The following is a 16,481-nucleotide window of genomic DNA, read 5'->3' as shown; positions in this document are numbered from 1 at the left end:
GTGTACTGTGTGTACCTCTCCACAGCTGGCCGTAGGGCCTTCTCTCTCTCCAGCATCTCCAGTATGAGTTTCCCCCACTCCTCCTCCAGGTCATTGGGATGGAGGCCCTGAGGAAGCTTAATACGACCAAACTCTATCCACACCTGGACACACACACACACACAGGATAAAAATGTACTTAATATCCCATCAAGCTTCAGTGCAAGTGCATTAACACACTCCACTGAAAGACATCATTACATCAGAGTTATATTTGAGCGATCATAAGTCGCACCACAGACAAACACCCTGGTAACATCAGCTGAGTGAGAATAAAGGGGGAACTATAATCAGACATCATGAGTTTGTGTTCATTCAAACAATCTGCTGCATTGATAACAGCACGACAGTGGAGATGACTTGGCCTGGGAGAGAAACGTATGACTCAATTCACACAGACACATCCACAACAAAACTCTCTCTCTCTCAGTGACATTCACATGACCCCCCCTGAGCTGAACCCCATGATACAAAATGAGCCGTGCACATGGTGCCAAATGTTGGTCACCTTCATCTCTACACTCTGTTCTCTTTTCCCCCTCACTCGTGTTCTTCTCTTCCTTCCTGCCTCTGTTCATTCTTACCTCCAGCAGTTTGTAGAGGTGTTCGATGTGACCTTTCTCGCCCTCCTTTGCGGGGATCTCCGTCTCTTTGAAATGGACGTACTCGTTGTAAAGTGCCTGCAGGAGGAGAGAGACAGGAGCTGCTTATGAGTGTTATGAGGTCAGTATTATCAAAGGCTTTGTTTAAGGTCAAGCACAAAGTCAAAACCTGTTATCAGCAGGTAAAAGCTTTGTAATCACAGCCTCTCTCCCTGGGTGCTCATTAGCCAGTTTCTCTCCGGTCATCTCAAGCTACTTCGTTTTCCCTCCCTCTTTTCCCTCAGTCTTCAGACATTATGTCACAGCAGCTTCCTTTTTTCTTCATTTTCCAACATTATGCCTCTCCTCTGCAAACTATTTCCTTTTAATCTGAATGCTTCACTCTCTTTCTCGCTCGCCGAACATCGTCTTTCTGTTGTTCTCCATTTTATTAAACCCCTGGCCTCCCCTCCCTCTGTCCCTCTATTTGTTCTCTGGAGGCTTTACAGAAATTGCCTGTCAGCTTTCTTTTTTCCTGACTGCATGTTGGTGGGACTGAGGAGAATAAGCCGAGGAAACAAAGAAGGAATCTGATTCTCACCACAAGCAGAGAGTGTTTAGAGAAACAGTTTGTATTCATGCTATGTGCAGTAATTTGAATTACAGACTCAAGATAATAAATCTACTGTGTCTGTACAGAGACAATTTTCACACGGTGCTGATACATTCTGTCTGTTTTTGAAGGTAATTTATCCTTTAAACTTACTATAGAGAGAGAGATTAGAGTCTTTTTCCTCTCTCTGTGCTTATATGAACACAAACGCTGACACTGATTTAACGGAAGTAATGAGAAACTGCATAAGATGAATAAATCAATTTGGGCACTCACCTTGAGTTCCACAGGGTTTTGTGGGAAATTTTTGTTGGCCATCAGGGTCGTATGCTGGCGGCTCCACTGGAGCAGAGAGGAGAACCTGGACTGATACTCTGACCAGCGCTGGTCCACCTCCTGATGATGGAGAGGAGGAGGAAGGAGAAGGAGGGAAAGACACACGCAGAGACGTGAATCAGTTATTTCACAGTGGAAACATCATAAATTCACAAACTGCTTCAAAAATGCGTTCAGATTCATCATCTTCATTTTACAAAATGTAATTTATAGTAAATGACTACAACACCATTGAAATAACTGCATCATAAGTTCCAGGTCATTACTCATGAAGCTGCACAGCTGACTAACAAACAAAATGGAAAGAACGTTTCCTCCGAGAATAAAGTGAAAAATCATTAAACATTTTAAAAAGTGAACATGAGATGAAGCAACGACAGCTGATGCAGTCAGACTGTATCACAGTATACTATCAACTGTGGTGCATGTTAAGAATGACCCTGAAACTGAGATGTACAAATAACAATGTGAAAAATCTTAATCAATGATGCCTGTAAGACGGAGGAATGCAGAGCAGAGAAACATCCGGCTATAACGAGCTCAAGGTCAGAGCTGGCTGCACAGTCAAAGTGGTGAACATGGGTGGAGCAGAGTATGACATACATGTGCGGCGATGCCCTCTCCTCCCTCAGGGATCTTAGGGAAGGCATCATAGATGGAAGAGACGTAGGTGATGACTGATTTCTCATCTGGAGACGGAACATCAACATCTGAGGAGAGAGAGAAATAATGAGAATTAGAGACGAAAAACTGAAAAACTTTTTTTTTTTCTTTTTTTTTTTAAACATAAGAAAAGATTTGATTATTTGTTTTTCATATTATCCTGAAATCCTGACATTTGAATTTTAATGTTTGCAAATCACCTCTGGCTCTGAATTTAAGATAATTTAATGGATAAAATGTCAATAGGTGTAACCATAAAATATTAAGATTTTAAAAAGTCAAATAAGACAACTACTAGAAGCAAGACAATCTGCAAACATGAAAGAAGTAAAGATGGAAAAATAAAAATCTGACATTCAAACCACCTGAAACCACATTATCCAGCTACTTTTCTTTGGCCAGTTTGAGCTAGCTGATGCTAAGATGTAGCATTAGACAGGAACTATAAAGAATGATCAGTCAAACATTCAACAGTATCCCACTCTTCCAGCTGCTAAACTAGGCTCAGAGGACTCAAGAGGTCAACATCAGCCAAAATGTCACTGCTTACAGGGAATTAACGGCCTGTGGTGAGCAGATTTTAATATGTTTCTGTGGACAAAATACAGAATAAGTACAGATATGCAGAATATAAGATATTAAGGGGAGAGTTTGAACATAAGTAATTTAGTAGTCAGTCACTGGGGTTGGTTGGCATGTTCTTATGTTGGCAGACTTCCAAAATAAAAGCTAGAAATAAACAAGACATAAAAAAAAACTCTGAGCAGCATAAATAATTCTACAGTTATTCTACAGTTGTTACGTTTCCCAGGATTCAGCCTGATCGGGCAGAGAGTCAGCCGGTCAGTTTGTCCATTCAGATTAACAGTCTCACCCTCAGCGTCCAGCAGTCTGGTCACCCCTAACGACTCAGCGATTTCGAAGGCCTGCTCGAGGTTCTCACGGTTGCTCTGCCGTGACACCATCTCCATGTCGATCAGGTCTGGCCTGGAAAACACACACACACACACACACACAGAGGGGATGTGTTATTCGAGTGGGTGTCGGTCTATCTGCTTATTTCTGCAGCGCGTGAACAACACATACGGTATCTGCAGTGCCTCGGAGAGGGCTGAGCACTCCTCACTTTTTATGCATATACTTGTGAATTCAAAGCAGTTTACAATTACTTGTCAAAAATTGTTTTTGTGGAATTATTTGCATATTTTGTTGAACCACCTTGAGGCCCTGTGTTTCTCTGAGTAATTGTGTGTCAGCATTTAAGGATTTTTACCATTGCAGGCTGTTAAACTCATAGTTTGACTTCGAAGCAGTTGATTGCTATTTAACTCAATACATTTTATTTGTATCAGGGATAACGGTAAGACACTTCAGCCAGTCTTCTCTGAAATCAGACTTTACCACTACTAAACACTAACACAGGTGACACTCTCTCGCCGTTCGTCCTCTAACCTGTATCTGTGCAGCAGAGCGTTGAACATGCGTCCGTCGCTCCAGGATGAGGTGAAGTTGACACAGCGGAGGCCTGGGTAGCCTTCTGTCGCCTGCTGGCTCCATAATAACAGCTTCTCTTTGGCTGTGAGGTCGCCCGACTCGCCGCTCACATAGATCTCTGAAATCTGGAGGGAACGGGCGGAGAAGAGGGGGTTACTACTTCCTGTCTCTCACATGGTGCATTCAAATAAAATAAATAAATAAATAAAAAAATCATAGGAATGAATCATATGCATATTCTGTATTGATGCATTCACACACCAGCACACATGATCCTGTTACACTCACATAAAGACACAACCACAATGATTCGGCAGAAATATGCGACGGCTTTGTCACCTGCTGTCGCTCATCATCACTAACCTTTAGCATGTGGAACAAAACGTGTCTGAGTTTGATAATGAAACCGAGACGCATGTATTTTTCTACTAATGGAAGTTTTTTCCTATTTACTCACTCCATCATTTCCCGTCTCGCCTGCTCATTAGCTTGTGCCCCCCCCCCCCAACACTTTGCCTCCTTTCCTTCCTCTCCTTCTGTCTCGTGACTCCCCCTCTCCAACCTCGATCTGTCTCTTCAGTTTTTCCCGTTCTTTCATCTGTTCTGCTTCTGATGCTGATCAATCTGCTCAGCAGTCTCATCCTGCTCCTCCTCTTCATTCACCTCATCACATTTCCCCCCAGTGCTTTTTCACTGGCAGTGAACTAAATACCACAGAACAGGTCAGACGTATAGGATCTGTCTGTGAAATGACGATTCCTTCCTTGATTCCTCAGCCAGGGACTTCAGGTACGTACTAGCCCCCCAGAAAGGAGCCAAATATTGTTTTGATTTTGCTTTATCTTTGGGTTTTTAGGAGAAATTTTTAGGCAATACTTTATAATTCTTAGGTCTTCTTTGATTCTGCTTGTTGTAGGAAATAGCATTCACCAAATCAGGACTATTCAAAACATCTTGATAATTACTCTCCTGTAATCATTTCAGATTACTAGCTTGTATTATCTTATAACAGATGCCTTTTGGTGGATGCTGGTACACACAGCTCCTGAAAGCACTGTGAAGACATGTATGTTTACTGAGGGCGAGTCTGAGGGGAAACCAGGCTTCCATGGAGACCGACCGCTTCTTTATCTATGTGTTCTGTTTCTCTGAACTACACGACCACTTTGGCCATTTTCCCTCCGCGCCCTCCTTCCTCTCAATTTGCTTTCTTTAGGTCCAACGGTCCACAGTGACAAAGGAGGAGTGATGTATATGCAGAAACTGTCAGTGCTTGGCTGCTGCTATTGTCATCAGTATTCTTCTGTCATCCCTCCTTCCCTCACTGACTGTCCTTACACTCCTCCTCCTCTGACCGTCTGTCTGTGTGTCTGTCTGTCTGTGTGTCTCTCTCCCTGCTGCTAATATAGAGCAGTATGAAAGTCCGGTGTGTGCCAGGGGACTGCAGCAACAGCCAAAAAGAAGAGGAGGGGGAGGGAGAGGAGAGGAGAGGAGATGAAAATGAGTTACAAGGCCGGCAGCAGAGGAGAGGGGGTGACATGCAGCATACTGCATGTAGCAGCTTCACATAAAGTCTTATGGGTTAATATCCCTGTTCATCCAAAGAAAAACATAAATCCCCACATACATGCAGAGACGCAGAGCAGAGTCTGCTGTCACACTCCTGATATGCAAACAGCAACTCCAGACAACTACAACCATCTTCTACACATCCATCCCCTGAAGTGTGTGACACAACTTTCAGGTTATCATTCCCACCAGTGTCTCAGTGAGAACACATATCACGAGCAAACAATGATACATATCACAGTGTGTGATTTGAATGGGAATCTGAAAATGTAAATTCTGGTGTGTGTTTCTCTGCAGAACTCAGTGTCTCTGCCTCTACGGACTCCTTTGCAGAGAAATACAGAGCTTCTAATCCTCCATCTGAATACTGATACAGCAGTCTGTCTGTGTGAGGGCTGCATCCGCACACGGAGCCTACGCTGACTGATGTGCACGTCGGCCATTCGTTTATTCCTTATTTTCAGGTGATTCAAACACACCCTCTGAGATGTTCCAAAGAGGACATACGCTAACTGTTTGAGGAGCTTTTTACTGTATTTCATGGCCTTCTTCCTTTGCAAATGGAGCGTGTTATCACGTGACCAGATTACAGAACCTTGGCAGTGAGATGTGGTTGAAATCTGCCTGAAAAAGCCAGTGAAGCTTGAGTTTTCAACATTTTATCACACGTACATGTTGCAGAGGTCAAGAACAAACCTTCACGATATTCAGGCAGCAGAACAGGGATCTGTTCCTAAATGTAAAAGGTAAATATCACTGCAGAACTGGAAGTGGATTACTGTTATGATCACAACATTTCGAGGATTATACAGTAACACACTGTCCACCTGGTCCAAATGGGCTTTTAAGACACTAGACAGCAACAACAACCAGGAGGTCCATGAGAAAAATCACAAGAAATATCTCCACAGATTAAAAAGGGAACATTTCCGTGATAGAAACGTCCGTATAGAATGGATACAGTGTCCTCTGTCTGCCGTGCTTTTTCTATAAATGTCACTAAAACAAAAATCTCTTCATTAAAGAGGCGACTCAGCATATTACCTTCAGACACACAAAACACATCAGGGTTCTTCAAACAGATTATTCCTCATGTCACTGTACATGGGACAGAAAGTGAAATTCACCCTCAACAACACCAAGATGACAAAAAACACAAAAGCTGCTCTTCGCCACCTTTATATTTGCATAGTGGTTCTTAACTGAGCACAAAGGGAGCTTGGCCTTCTCTATAAATTCAATAGAGCGTGTGGTGCCGTGCAGTAATCCCTGATTTGAACATAATAATTCATGAGTTCTGGCTTGTTCGAAATCTCCTTCCATTGTTTCCAGTTTTGCTCGACTGTATTTATATTATACTGCAATGACTGAAAATATTGCTGCGACCTCCTTTGATCAAGTGAAGCCGTGTGCTCTATTCCAGTTAAAGATCTTTTTGGTCAGTGTTTCCTTTGGAAACTGGATAAGGCATCATACATCCCCCTCAACAGCCCACTTTGCACAATGTCTTTGTTCCTGCATCCCAAGAGAGCAGCTCATGGTTTGTCTCTGCATAGCATTACTGTCAGGGGCATCCTTAAAACCATACGCTCCAAAACTCAATACAATTTGTCCAACTACTTCTCCCTGGTTGGAAATCATGTGAACTAAGAATCTGTGTAGTCAGTACAGCATGTCAACCTAACATCAGATGATTTGCTTGATTAACCTGCTGGTTATTCAGCAAACAAACCGAAAGACCAACTGTTTAATTAACTGAACCGACTCCTCTTTAGCTCTAACTTGTAGCATTAGAACTAATGAGTCATTTAAATATACACAACTCTACCTTGTGAAATCATTTACTTTTACTTATATCATTAGTGAACTGAGACTAATTTCTGCTAGAGTTCCTGCCTCATTTGATGTGACATTCACATGCACTTCTGCAGACATCAAACTCAGCCATTCAGACAAAATGTGTGAACATGATACGTGCTCATTTCCATCCATATTAGGCTACACACACAAAAACAGATCACAGCTTTGGTCACATGACATACAGGAGTAAAGGGCAGGTGCATGTTTAAAGTCCTGGTTTTAAAACTGAGCACTTTTCTCTGATGATGGTCTGTATGTAACGTGTAAATTCATGGATGATGTGTAAGTATATGTGTGTGTATGTCTGATTCTGCCATGCAACTGTTACTGCAGATAAACATAGAGCACACACAGATAAACACACAGTGAGATCAGAGCAGGTCGCAGTTCGTGTTCAGTGCAGCCATGATCCTGTCACAATCATCCATGATCCACTAGCTGCCCCCTGGGGCTCTGGACCAGCCCTCTTTTAAAAACATGGCCTCTTTGAAGTTTGTGTGCAGAGGAGGGAGAGCGAGGGAGGGAGGGAGGGAGGGAGGAGAAAACAACAAGGAGGAGGAAAGGAAGAGAAGATAAAAGAAAAGATGGTTCTATTGGCTCTTAAACAAACTGGTACACAGCGAAAAGGATGGATGGGTGGATGAGGGACAGATAGACAGATGATGGATGGATGGCCGAATAGCTTCAGACACAGGAGGACGTGTATATGGATAAATTTGAGTGGTGGATTCAGTGTGTGGTAAGAATCCCCTGGAGGCTCAACGAAGCAGCGTCTCACTGATGAATGCGCATTTCAAATCCCTTTTTATGCAGAAAAGGGCCGCCACACACACCAACACACACACACACACACACACACACACACACACACACACACACACACACACACACAGGACAGCTGCACTTTAAACTGAACACAGAGACATCCTGACATGTACACAGGAACACACACAAGACAGGAGTATTGATTATTGGTGAACTAGGGATCTCTGTGGAGCTGGGATCTACAGTATCTGTATGTATGTGTGTGTGTGTGTGTGTGTGTGTGTGTGTGTGTGTGTGTGTGTGTGTGTGTGTGTGTGAGAGAGTGTGTGCGTTTCTCATGACTCAGCAGCAACTGTGCATCAAATAAGACACGTAGCACTGAAGACAACCTGACATGACGTCACCAGCTGTGCTTGTCTTTATAATGTGGAGGAAAACTGAGTGAACTATGGCAGCCGCTGTGAAACGCGTCGCTCATCTGTTGCTACTGCAGCAGCTGCAGCAGCTCTTTCATTTTCAAGGTGAAGGAGAAGCTGAAGGGCTGTAAGCTAGCACAAGAACTCACACACTCTAATCATTCCTGCAACTGAGCCCCAGACATCTGATGCAACCCAAACATGACCACACACTGTATAGCAACACACTGGGCTGGACTATAGCTCACTCAGGTCCGTACATGTGTGTATGTAAGCTGTGGTTAATAGTTGTAAGTTGACACCAAAAGAAAAGCCCCGGCTCTTTGCCTTTTATATTGGACCAGACATCAACAACAACAATCAACAAGCAACAAAGCACCGACAAACTCAGATTTGAGGCCCTGCAGCTTAGCTCGTTTTTGACAGTGCAAAAAGGTTTAAAGATTTTTTTTTTTTGGGATGTAAGTAACATTCTTGTGGGCAAGAGCAGTATTTTTTTTTTCTGGTACCAAACAAAACGTGTCTGGTGCACTTTTTGTTGAGTAAAAAAAAAAAAGCTGGCATTAAACAGTGTTTTTATTGTCTAATCAGATATTTCCACATTAAGATCAGTTTTGCCAGTTTGGGCCTATTTTCTCATCTACAGCTAGACCATATTTTACATTTAAAATCTGGGTCTGAAGTTAAATAAAAAGTAAAGGTATTTATTTTATCAGCACTTTTTTGAATGTATTTAAACTTTATTTTAATGATATTTAGCCCTAACTGCAGGAAGCTTGTAACTAGGCAGAAGACTGCGTAGCAGAAAAACAAAGTCAAGTTTAATGTAGAGAGATTACAGAGTCAATCACACTCAGAATATGATGGCAGTAATGTCAAAAGAACCCATCTCACCCTTCTGCTTATCCCCAAATAACCTAAACCTTTTCCAGCCAAAACCACCAAAGCTAGACAGACACAAACACAGACTATTGAACTGATGGGAAATGACAAGTTACTGTTTGCAGGGAACCCTGTCATTTGAAGCAATGACCTCTCTCTCTCTCTCACACACACACACACACCCCCGTCCTGTCTGTCTCTCTCACTCTAACAGACGTCAGGAGAGAGAGAGAGTGTGTAGTGTGAGGAAAATAACAAGCAATAGAGGGAGACGAAGGAGAGAGAGAGAGGGGGAGGGAGAGGGGAGGAGGATACTGGGAAAGAAGGATGTAGAGACGGTCTGGGCTGCGTTGATTAGCCTCCAGGGACAGAGGCGGAAAGAATGGAGAAACGCAGTGCCTTTCTTGAGCTGATAACAACAAAAACACACACACACACACACACACACACACACACACACACACACACACACACACACACACACACACACACACACAACCTTTCATCACCACAAACATGGTGCACGAATGACAACAAAGGCAGCCTTCAAAAAGCCACACTCATACAAACAGAGCAGTGAATGCCTCTCCTGGCTCTAAAGACCACTGGTTTGAAACGCGGGATCCTGACAGCCCCGCCAGAACAGGTTTAAAGTCTCGAGTGCTCAATTTGAAGCAAAACAATCCAAGTACACCAATGCCTCATAGACTCCACTCTCACCTCTAACAAAGACAATCCTCAACTCCTGGAAACGAAGTCTTAGAACAACCTGTGGTCAGTGCATGTGGGTCTATCAGGACTAGACATCAGGAATCAGGACAGGGGAGTAGAAACACTGTGGATGTCAGGAACTGGGCTGCAACTTCCATTCTTTTCACTCCTGATTAATCTGTCAAGTATTTTTATTGTGAAAATGTAGATTGTATGCTGATGATCAACAGTCTAAACCCAGAGATGTCCAATTTATGATAATAAAAAATCTCACACTTGCGAATGCTTATTATTTTCTTTACTAAATGACTTATATGGTTAATGCATCACCAGAAGTGTTGTTGTCTGTCCATCGACTATTTTATTAATCCAAAGGTTTTCAACCTTTATTTATTTCAAGGTCCAGCAGCCCGGGGGGCGGCAACCTCTGGATTAATCAACTAATTGTTGTGGCAAACTTCAAGACGGATAAAGATCTAAGAGGAAGCTGGATAAAGGATTTGATGAGTGGATGACAGGACACAAACCTGTGGCAGGTATTTCACAGCTGCCTGTTGCTGCAGCGACAGAGGACTCTCCATCATGGAGTCCAGCCTCTCTGACGAGCTGCTGGTCAGCCCTCCCCAGTCTGTCTGACTGGGGGTGGTGCCCGCTGTTTCTGGAGAGGTCAGCGGCAGGTCGCTGGCGTATCCCGACTCCAAGAGAGATGACCTCTCCTGCGCTCGAGATGGAGAGTCCAACCTGAACCCCTTGACACCCGTAGTCTCCTGAACCTGCAGTTCAGTAAAGGACAGTGGGGTTTCACCGGCAGACATCTTGGCTCTACTCTTGTCCTCCTCAGACAGCAGGACTTTGAGAATATTTCCTGTGAGTGGAGACGGGACAGGAGGCTCTTTACGCACCTCCACTTCACTGTCACTTTCGCCCTTCCACAGTGGAGAGCCATAGTCACTGGGGTACATGGTCCGCACCACGCAGAGTTTACCGTCCACCTCTCGGATATGGACCACACCTTTGCGCTCCCGATCCGTCGGTGTCTGCACCAGCCCTAATGTCCCTTCTGATCCTCCCTTTACCCCTACATCCCCCTTTTCTTCTTTCTCTGCTCTCCCTTTGTCCTTTTTCTCCTTCTTCTGCCGGAGGATCCAAGGTTTCTCTAGGACCCCTTGGACTTTCTCCCGAACACGACAGACCCTCCCTCCGCCTGGAGTGGTGCTGCCCAGGGCTGGGGCTGTGTTGACTGGGGTGGTTGTTGTGGTTTGGCTCGGGATGCTGGAGACATCTATGATTGCGCTGACAGTGTCTTCCTCCCCTGGAAGGCAGAAGACCCCTCTCCAGGCTGGGCTGGGATTAGGGGACACTTCAAGTATTCTGCTGCCCAAAAAGCCCCCAACACTGGCACTGGTGGAGCCGGGGGAGAGAGTATTGCTGTGCAGATTCATTTTGGAATGAGTTAACAGGGTGTCAGGCACTGTTATCAGAGTCCTCGCTCTGTTGCTAAAATCTGAATCTCCTGCCTCTACACCTGTGTGTTTCTCCTCCTCGTCCTCATCCTCTTCCTCTCTGTCATCAGGCTCATGGCCTCTTTGTTGCTCGTAGTCGTCCTTCTCTCCCTCCTCTTTCCTGACCCTTTTGCCCTTGTGCTTGCGCCTGAAACGTAGACGCTTCTTTGGTGAAAGTGGGGGGGCTCCACCGAGTTCCCCCTCCCGAGGAGGCCTGACACAACCCATGGAGTTCCCCATGTCTTTGATGCTGACAGAGAACAGAGTATAAAACAGGAACTACAGGCAGTTAATCCATGGTAGAGGCCAAATGACTGCTCCTTGAGGCTTGAGCATTTATTCCAGGTGCTTGAGAGTAAAACCCCACCCCTCGAAAAAAAAAAGACACAGGACAGGAAATGTTTAGATAGACTGACAAGTGGCTGACAGCTCCCTCATCAACCTGACAGCTGTGAGTAATGTGAAGCTAGGATGAGCAGGTTTATCTCCGTTTCCCATGGCACCATCTTAAATACAACCTGGTGAATAGAAACAGTAAAACAAGGGGGGGCAGTATGTACACGAGCAGCTGGCTGCTTTACTTGGTCTGTTTTCCTTATCCCAGAAGACTTGTGGTCGCAGTCAAGGACACGAGGACACAGTTGTGTCAGCAGAGCAACATTAGGAGGGAAAATAAATTTGTTTGGGGTCAGCTGTTGATTTATCACCAGGCTCCTGGCAGGTGAACTGTTACCTGATGTAAGGCGATGTGTCAGGCAGGATGATGAGCGTGGTAGAGAGAAAAATGCAGCGCAGTCCAGTGCTATTCAGCCCATTAGTGCTTCACACACACTGCATGTGTCTGTGTGTGACATGGGAACAAAGTGTTAAAGTCTGCGTGTGTTTGTCCTGCAGGATTTCTGGTTGGTGTTGGAGTCAGTGGCAGTCTCATGATTGTTATTCAGTGATGTGAGAGAAACAACACGCCAGATCCTTTTTCCATCCTCTATAAACCACAAAAAAATGAAGTGGGTTCCAGGTGCCGCTGTAATCCAGGAGCTCTATCTACACTCAGATATAGCAGCTATCTGAGCTCATGCATTAATGATGCCTCTCTCCTACTGTGGTAATGTTATTGCAGTGCAAGAGGAGAGAAGTACGATCAGTAACTGAAGTCAGCCCCACAACAGAGATCAGCAGGAATCCTCTCTGTCACGGTGCTCGTAGTGGAAGTCGTATTAAAGGCGAGGCTGTCGATATCTCTCGTAGTGACGGTGAGCTCGGTGTCTCATTCTGCCGAGGCAGCACGGCATCCAGATTGGTTGTGGGTGAGAGATAGTGTGCAGTCAGCCAATGCTGCCACAGACTGCTGGGAGATTCAGCCAATATTCCGACAGCTTGTTAAATACTCGATCAGAGCATCAGCTTCCCGCCCCAATGCGTCTCCTTATCATCCTCCCACGGTTTCTGCTGCTCATTGAGCTGGTGTCTCATGTGACGTGTCAATCCTTCTAGCATGTGTGTGTTCCTCCTCTGTTGTTGTCAATATGTTGGGATCCGAAATCACTGGCGTTAATTTCTCCCGCTGACGAGACTGGCAGGAGAGTGCAGTCAGATACCTGTGGAGTCATCAGGCATCGTGGTCCAGAAAACCTTTAGCAGGGTGCCGGTCTAAATCTGGAGGCAGATAAATGGAGGCAGACTCCACCTTAAGCTCCCCAGACACCTCAACATCACACGCCTCTCGCCTGGATACCAGAGACAAGACCCCCCCCCCCAAACACCTTGATGTCAGACTCCCTGAGGACCAGAGTTGGCTTGAAATTGTGCTCCAGTACTGTCCAATCATAAAGCTCCTGTGTCCTGGTGTCAGTCTGCCAGTTACTCAGACAAGCTTCCCCTTCATCAGGTGGTGCAGTGCGACGATGCAACAGCCTGACAAAATCCACAGTTTGCAGGAGGTGGGGGGTATTTAGACCATGACAGGCTGGGGAAAGAGGCTCTCGTTCTTCTTCTCCTCTCTGGTGCCTTTCTGGCTCTTAATAGCTCCTCACAACCACTAGATCCAATTAGAAGGAGGCATCTGGGATAGGATCTGGAACTGGACTCTGAGGAAGAGCAAGGGAGGAAGAGACTGGTCCACAGTTGGCTTCGCTAAGGTCTCGTCAAGATCCAGTTCTAGTAGCAGACCTACTTCACGAACGGATGTGTATCTGGAACAGAGCCAAAGGGATTCAATGTCCAGCGGAAGGCAATCCCGAACCCAGAAGGTTAGGACGAGAGGGTCCGCACTCCATGTCCCCCTTAAAAAACAAAGACATGCAGGGAGCAGAGACAGGAGCACAGGGCGTCTCCGGCTAAAAAAAGAGAAAGAGGCTCCATCTGACAAGCATGGCTGGATTGATCCGATTGATACGGTGCAGGATACAGAAACTGAAAGTGTGTGGCCGTCCAGCAGAGAGTACGAGTGTGTGTTTGAGCCTGCGAGGTTAGGCGGTCCCCTGGTCAGCTGTGTGAGCCCTTCTGTATACGTGTCCACGAGTGTGTCTTGTCCTGCTGTGCGTTTGTGGTGTGAGGCCTGCTGATCCGGGGGAAGCCGGGAGCTCCAGTGACAGCAGGCAGCCTGGATCTGTCTCTCCTCTGGCTGGCTGCGCTCCTCTGCTTTATCCCTGGCTCGCAGACGCCGGCAGAGAGAGAGAAAAGCTTTTATCTCCCGCCTGCTGCAGCTTCACACTCTCTTCTGCTCGATCTCTCACTCTCACAATCCACCCCTCCCTCCTTGGCTCTCCTCCTCCTCCTATCCGCTTCCTCATTACTCCTACCTCTCTCTCTCTCTCTCTCTCTCTCTCTCTAGCTCTCTCTCTTGGCTGTTAGTGAGCAGCTTTCTATGCCACAAACACACATGCACACACACTTGACCCAAAAGCTTCCCTGAATGACAGGCTGCAACAGGGGTGGAGAAAAAAAACAGTGTTTAAATCTAAATCAGACTGTAGCATCACTGCAACTTAAATGAGGCTGAGCACTTGAATCGGTTTCTCTCCATCTGCCAATCAGGGTATAGGTTATGAATGGAGAGGGGTGGGGTGAGAAGGAGAGGCGCCGGGAGAAGGAAGGAGCGAGGGAAGAGATTTGAGGGAATTAAGAGAAAGTTGAAAAGGACTGAAGAAAAACAGGAGGGGATGGATGGTGGCTGTGAAAGGATCAAGAGAGTTCTCTATACCTTTTATGCAGAGGTAGCTTAGCTTTCAGTATCACTTGTTGTATTAGGTCATTGCAGGCGATGTTGAAAATCAATGAGAAGGACTGTTTGTTTATTGATTTCTGCATCAATGTGATGAAGCACCTGGATTTTACAGGCATCTAATCCACTGGATTAACCAAAAATAAACCTCGTCTATCTAATTATTTAATCCTTAAATGGTCAGTGCTGAAATGATTACTGATGGATGGATCGTCAAGGAAATGTCAAACATTCTGGTTCCAGCAACTTAAATATGGGAAATTGTGATTTTTACTATTTTCTGACAAGGTCAACAGTTAATATTAAAAATAATTGACAGATTAATCAATAACAAAAATAAACATTAGCTTCAGTCCTATTGGATACTGCAATATGACATACACATACCACATACCATAGCATACGTGGAGCACAGTAATGTAAAGATTAAACATCTAAAAACTGTCCTCCTGCACCTCTGCTGTCATGAACAGTCTCTATACATACATACACAAGCTCATACGTGTGATTCTGTACAATACAGCATGGCAGTAACACTGCAGGAGAGGAGGACCCACACCACTTTGCATACACACAATGTTTAATGTATAGCAAATATTTTCAGAGACAGAAATGGATGGACACCACTAACAAGCAGCAGTGGTCTCGAGCGGTGAACGCTGCAGTAATCCATCTTCTCTCATTAACCCAAAGCACCAAAAGAAACCAACACACACAAACACACATGGAACAGGCAGGAACCAATGGGAAAACAGCACTAATCAAGTCCCCCGAGGCTTTCATCCCTTCACTGTGGCTACACGCCATCATGAGCTGTGGTAATCAGACGGCAACCTTCGTCTGAACCCGGTGTCACAAACGCTGCATGTTGGGCGATGAGAAGCTCTTTAGATCGTATATCTAGAAGCTCTTTTGTCAATAATGTGACTGAAGCGCAGTGACTGATCTTGATATTCTAAAGACCATAATTCAGGCTCCATCTGCACTCAGAGTCGCTTTAACATGTTGAACCTTCTTAAATCCCAAAGCTGATCTGAGAACAAGATCTACTGTCAAGCTCACAACTGTAGACCACTGTTAAAATAATAACTGTGATGAAAAGCCCACTAGATATTTCCTGCTTATGAAGCACTTGAGAGCTGCATGGCTTTATCTGAGTGATAAACACATATTACACCAAGTTTTACTCTCCCAAACTTGCATAAAAGAATAATGTAGAAGAAGAAGAATGAACTGAGAGACCCTCAACTTATTCATATTACCAAACAAGATTAAGCAAGTGGGGATTCAGTCTAGTTTGTGTTGCCTAGAAACCTCACAACTAACTGTGACCATGTTGTGCTGAAAAGGACTCACGGATATTAAGTAGAAGAAGTAGCTTCGTATTGAAATTTTTTTCAAAAGAACCAAAAATAAACACTGGCCATGGCCTTGGGTTTTTTTGTCAGCGCTTTTAAAGTTTCTGTCTCCGCTGCACGGTGGTATTCAAGCTCTGTAGGTAACGCTGCACACAGTAGCTCAATGGTTTGAACAGGACCAGTAAATGAGTAGAGTGGGGCCATAACGCAGCGTGAGTTAGGAGCTATTTAAACACTGAGGGACGCTTAAACCTACATGTTCTTGGCAATGTGGTACCCTGAAAAACAGCTCTCAGTTAATGGCATTTAAATGTTTCAAATGGACACTACAGATTAAATTGAGGTCTGCTTTCACTGACGAAGATGGTGATCAATCAATATGCGATAAATCATAAATTAGTAGTTTTGAGAAAAACTAATAAACTGGCCTCGCCTGCTGATTCTGCCTTGAAACAGTGAAGAATATCTT

General features: G+C 44.8%; 1 protein-coding gene across 1 annotated transcript in view; it reads right to left on the bottom strand.

The window, feature by feature from the left end:
- The window catches only part of LOC111220828 (microtubule-actin cross-linking factor 1-like), a 114,709-nt gene extending 103,038 nt beyond the window's left edge, over positions 1–11,671 (bottom strand). Inside the window, exons 1-8 of the mRNA XM_022744065.1 lie at positions 11,123–11,671; positions 10,457–10,921; positions 3,685–3,851; positions 3,107–3,219; positions 2,173–2,279; positions 1,510–1,629; positions 624–719; positions 16–143 (exon numbers count right to left, since the gene is read on the bottom strand). Of these exons, the coding sequence (XP_022599786.1) occupies positions 16–143; positions 624–719; positions 1,510–1,629; positions 2,173–2,279; positions 3,107–3,219; positions 3,685–3,851; positions 10,457–10,921; positions 11,123–11,671 (1,745 nt within the window). The remainder of the gene's footprint in view (positions 1–15; positions 144–623; positions 720–1,509; positions 1,630–2,172; positions 2,280–3,106; positions 3,220–3,684; positions 3,852–10,456; positions 10,922–11,122) is intronic.
- Positions 11,672–16,481: the final 4,810 nt, after the last annotated feature.

The sequence above is a fragment of the Seriola dumerili genome, unplaced genomic scaffold, assembly GCF_002260705.1.
Source record: "Seriola dumerili isolate Sdu_G_001 unplaced genomic scaffold, Sdu_1.0 BDQW01000078.1, whole genome shotgun sequence".
Lineage (NCBI taxonomy): Eukaryota > Metazoa > Chordata > Actinopteri > Carangiformes > Carangidae > Seriola > Seriola dumerili.
Note: the sequence above shows the minus strand (reverse complement) of the source record. Positions and strands in the feature narration are given on the sequence as shown.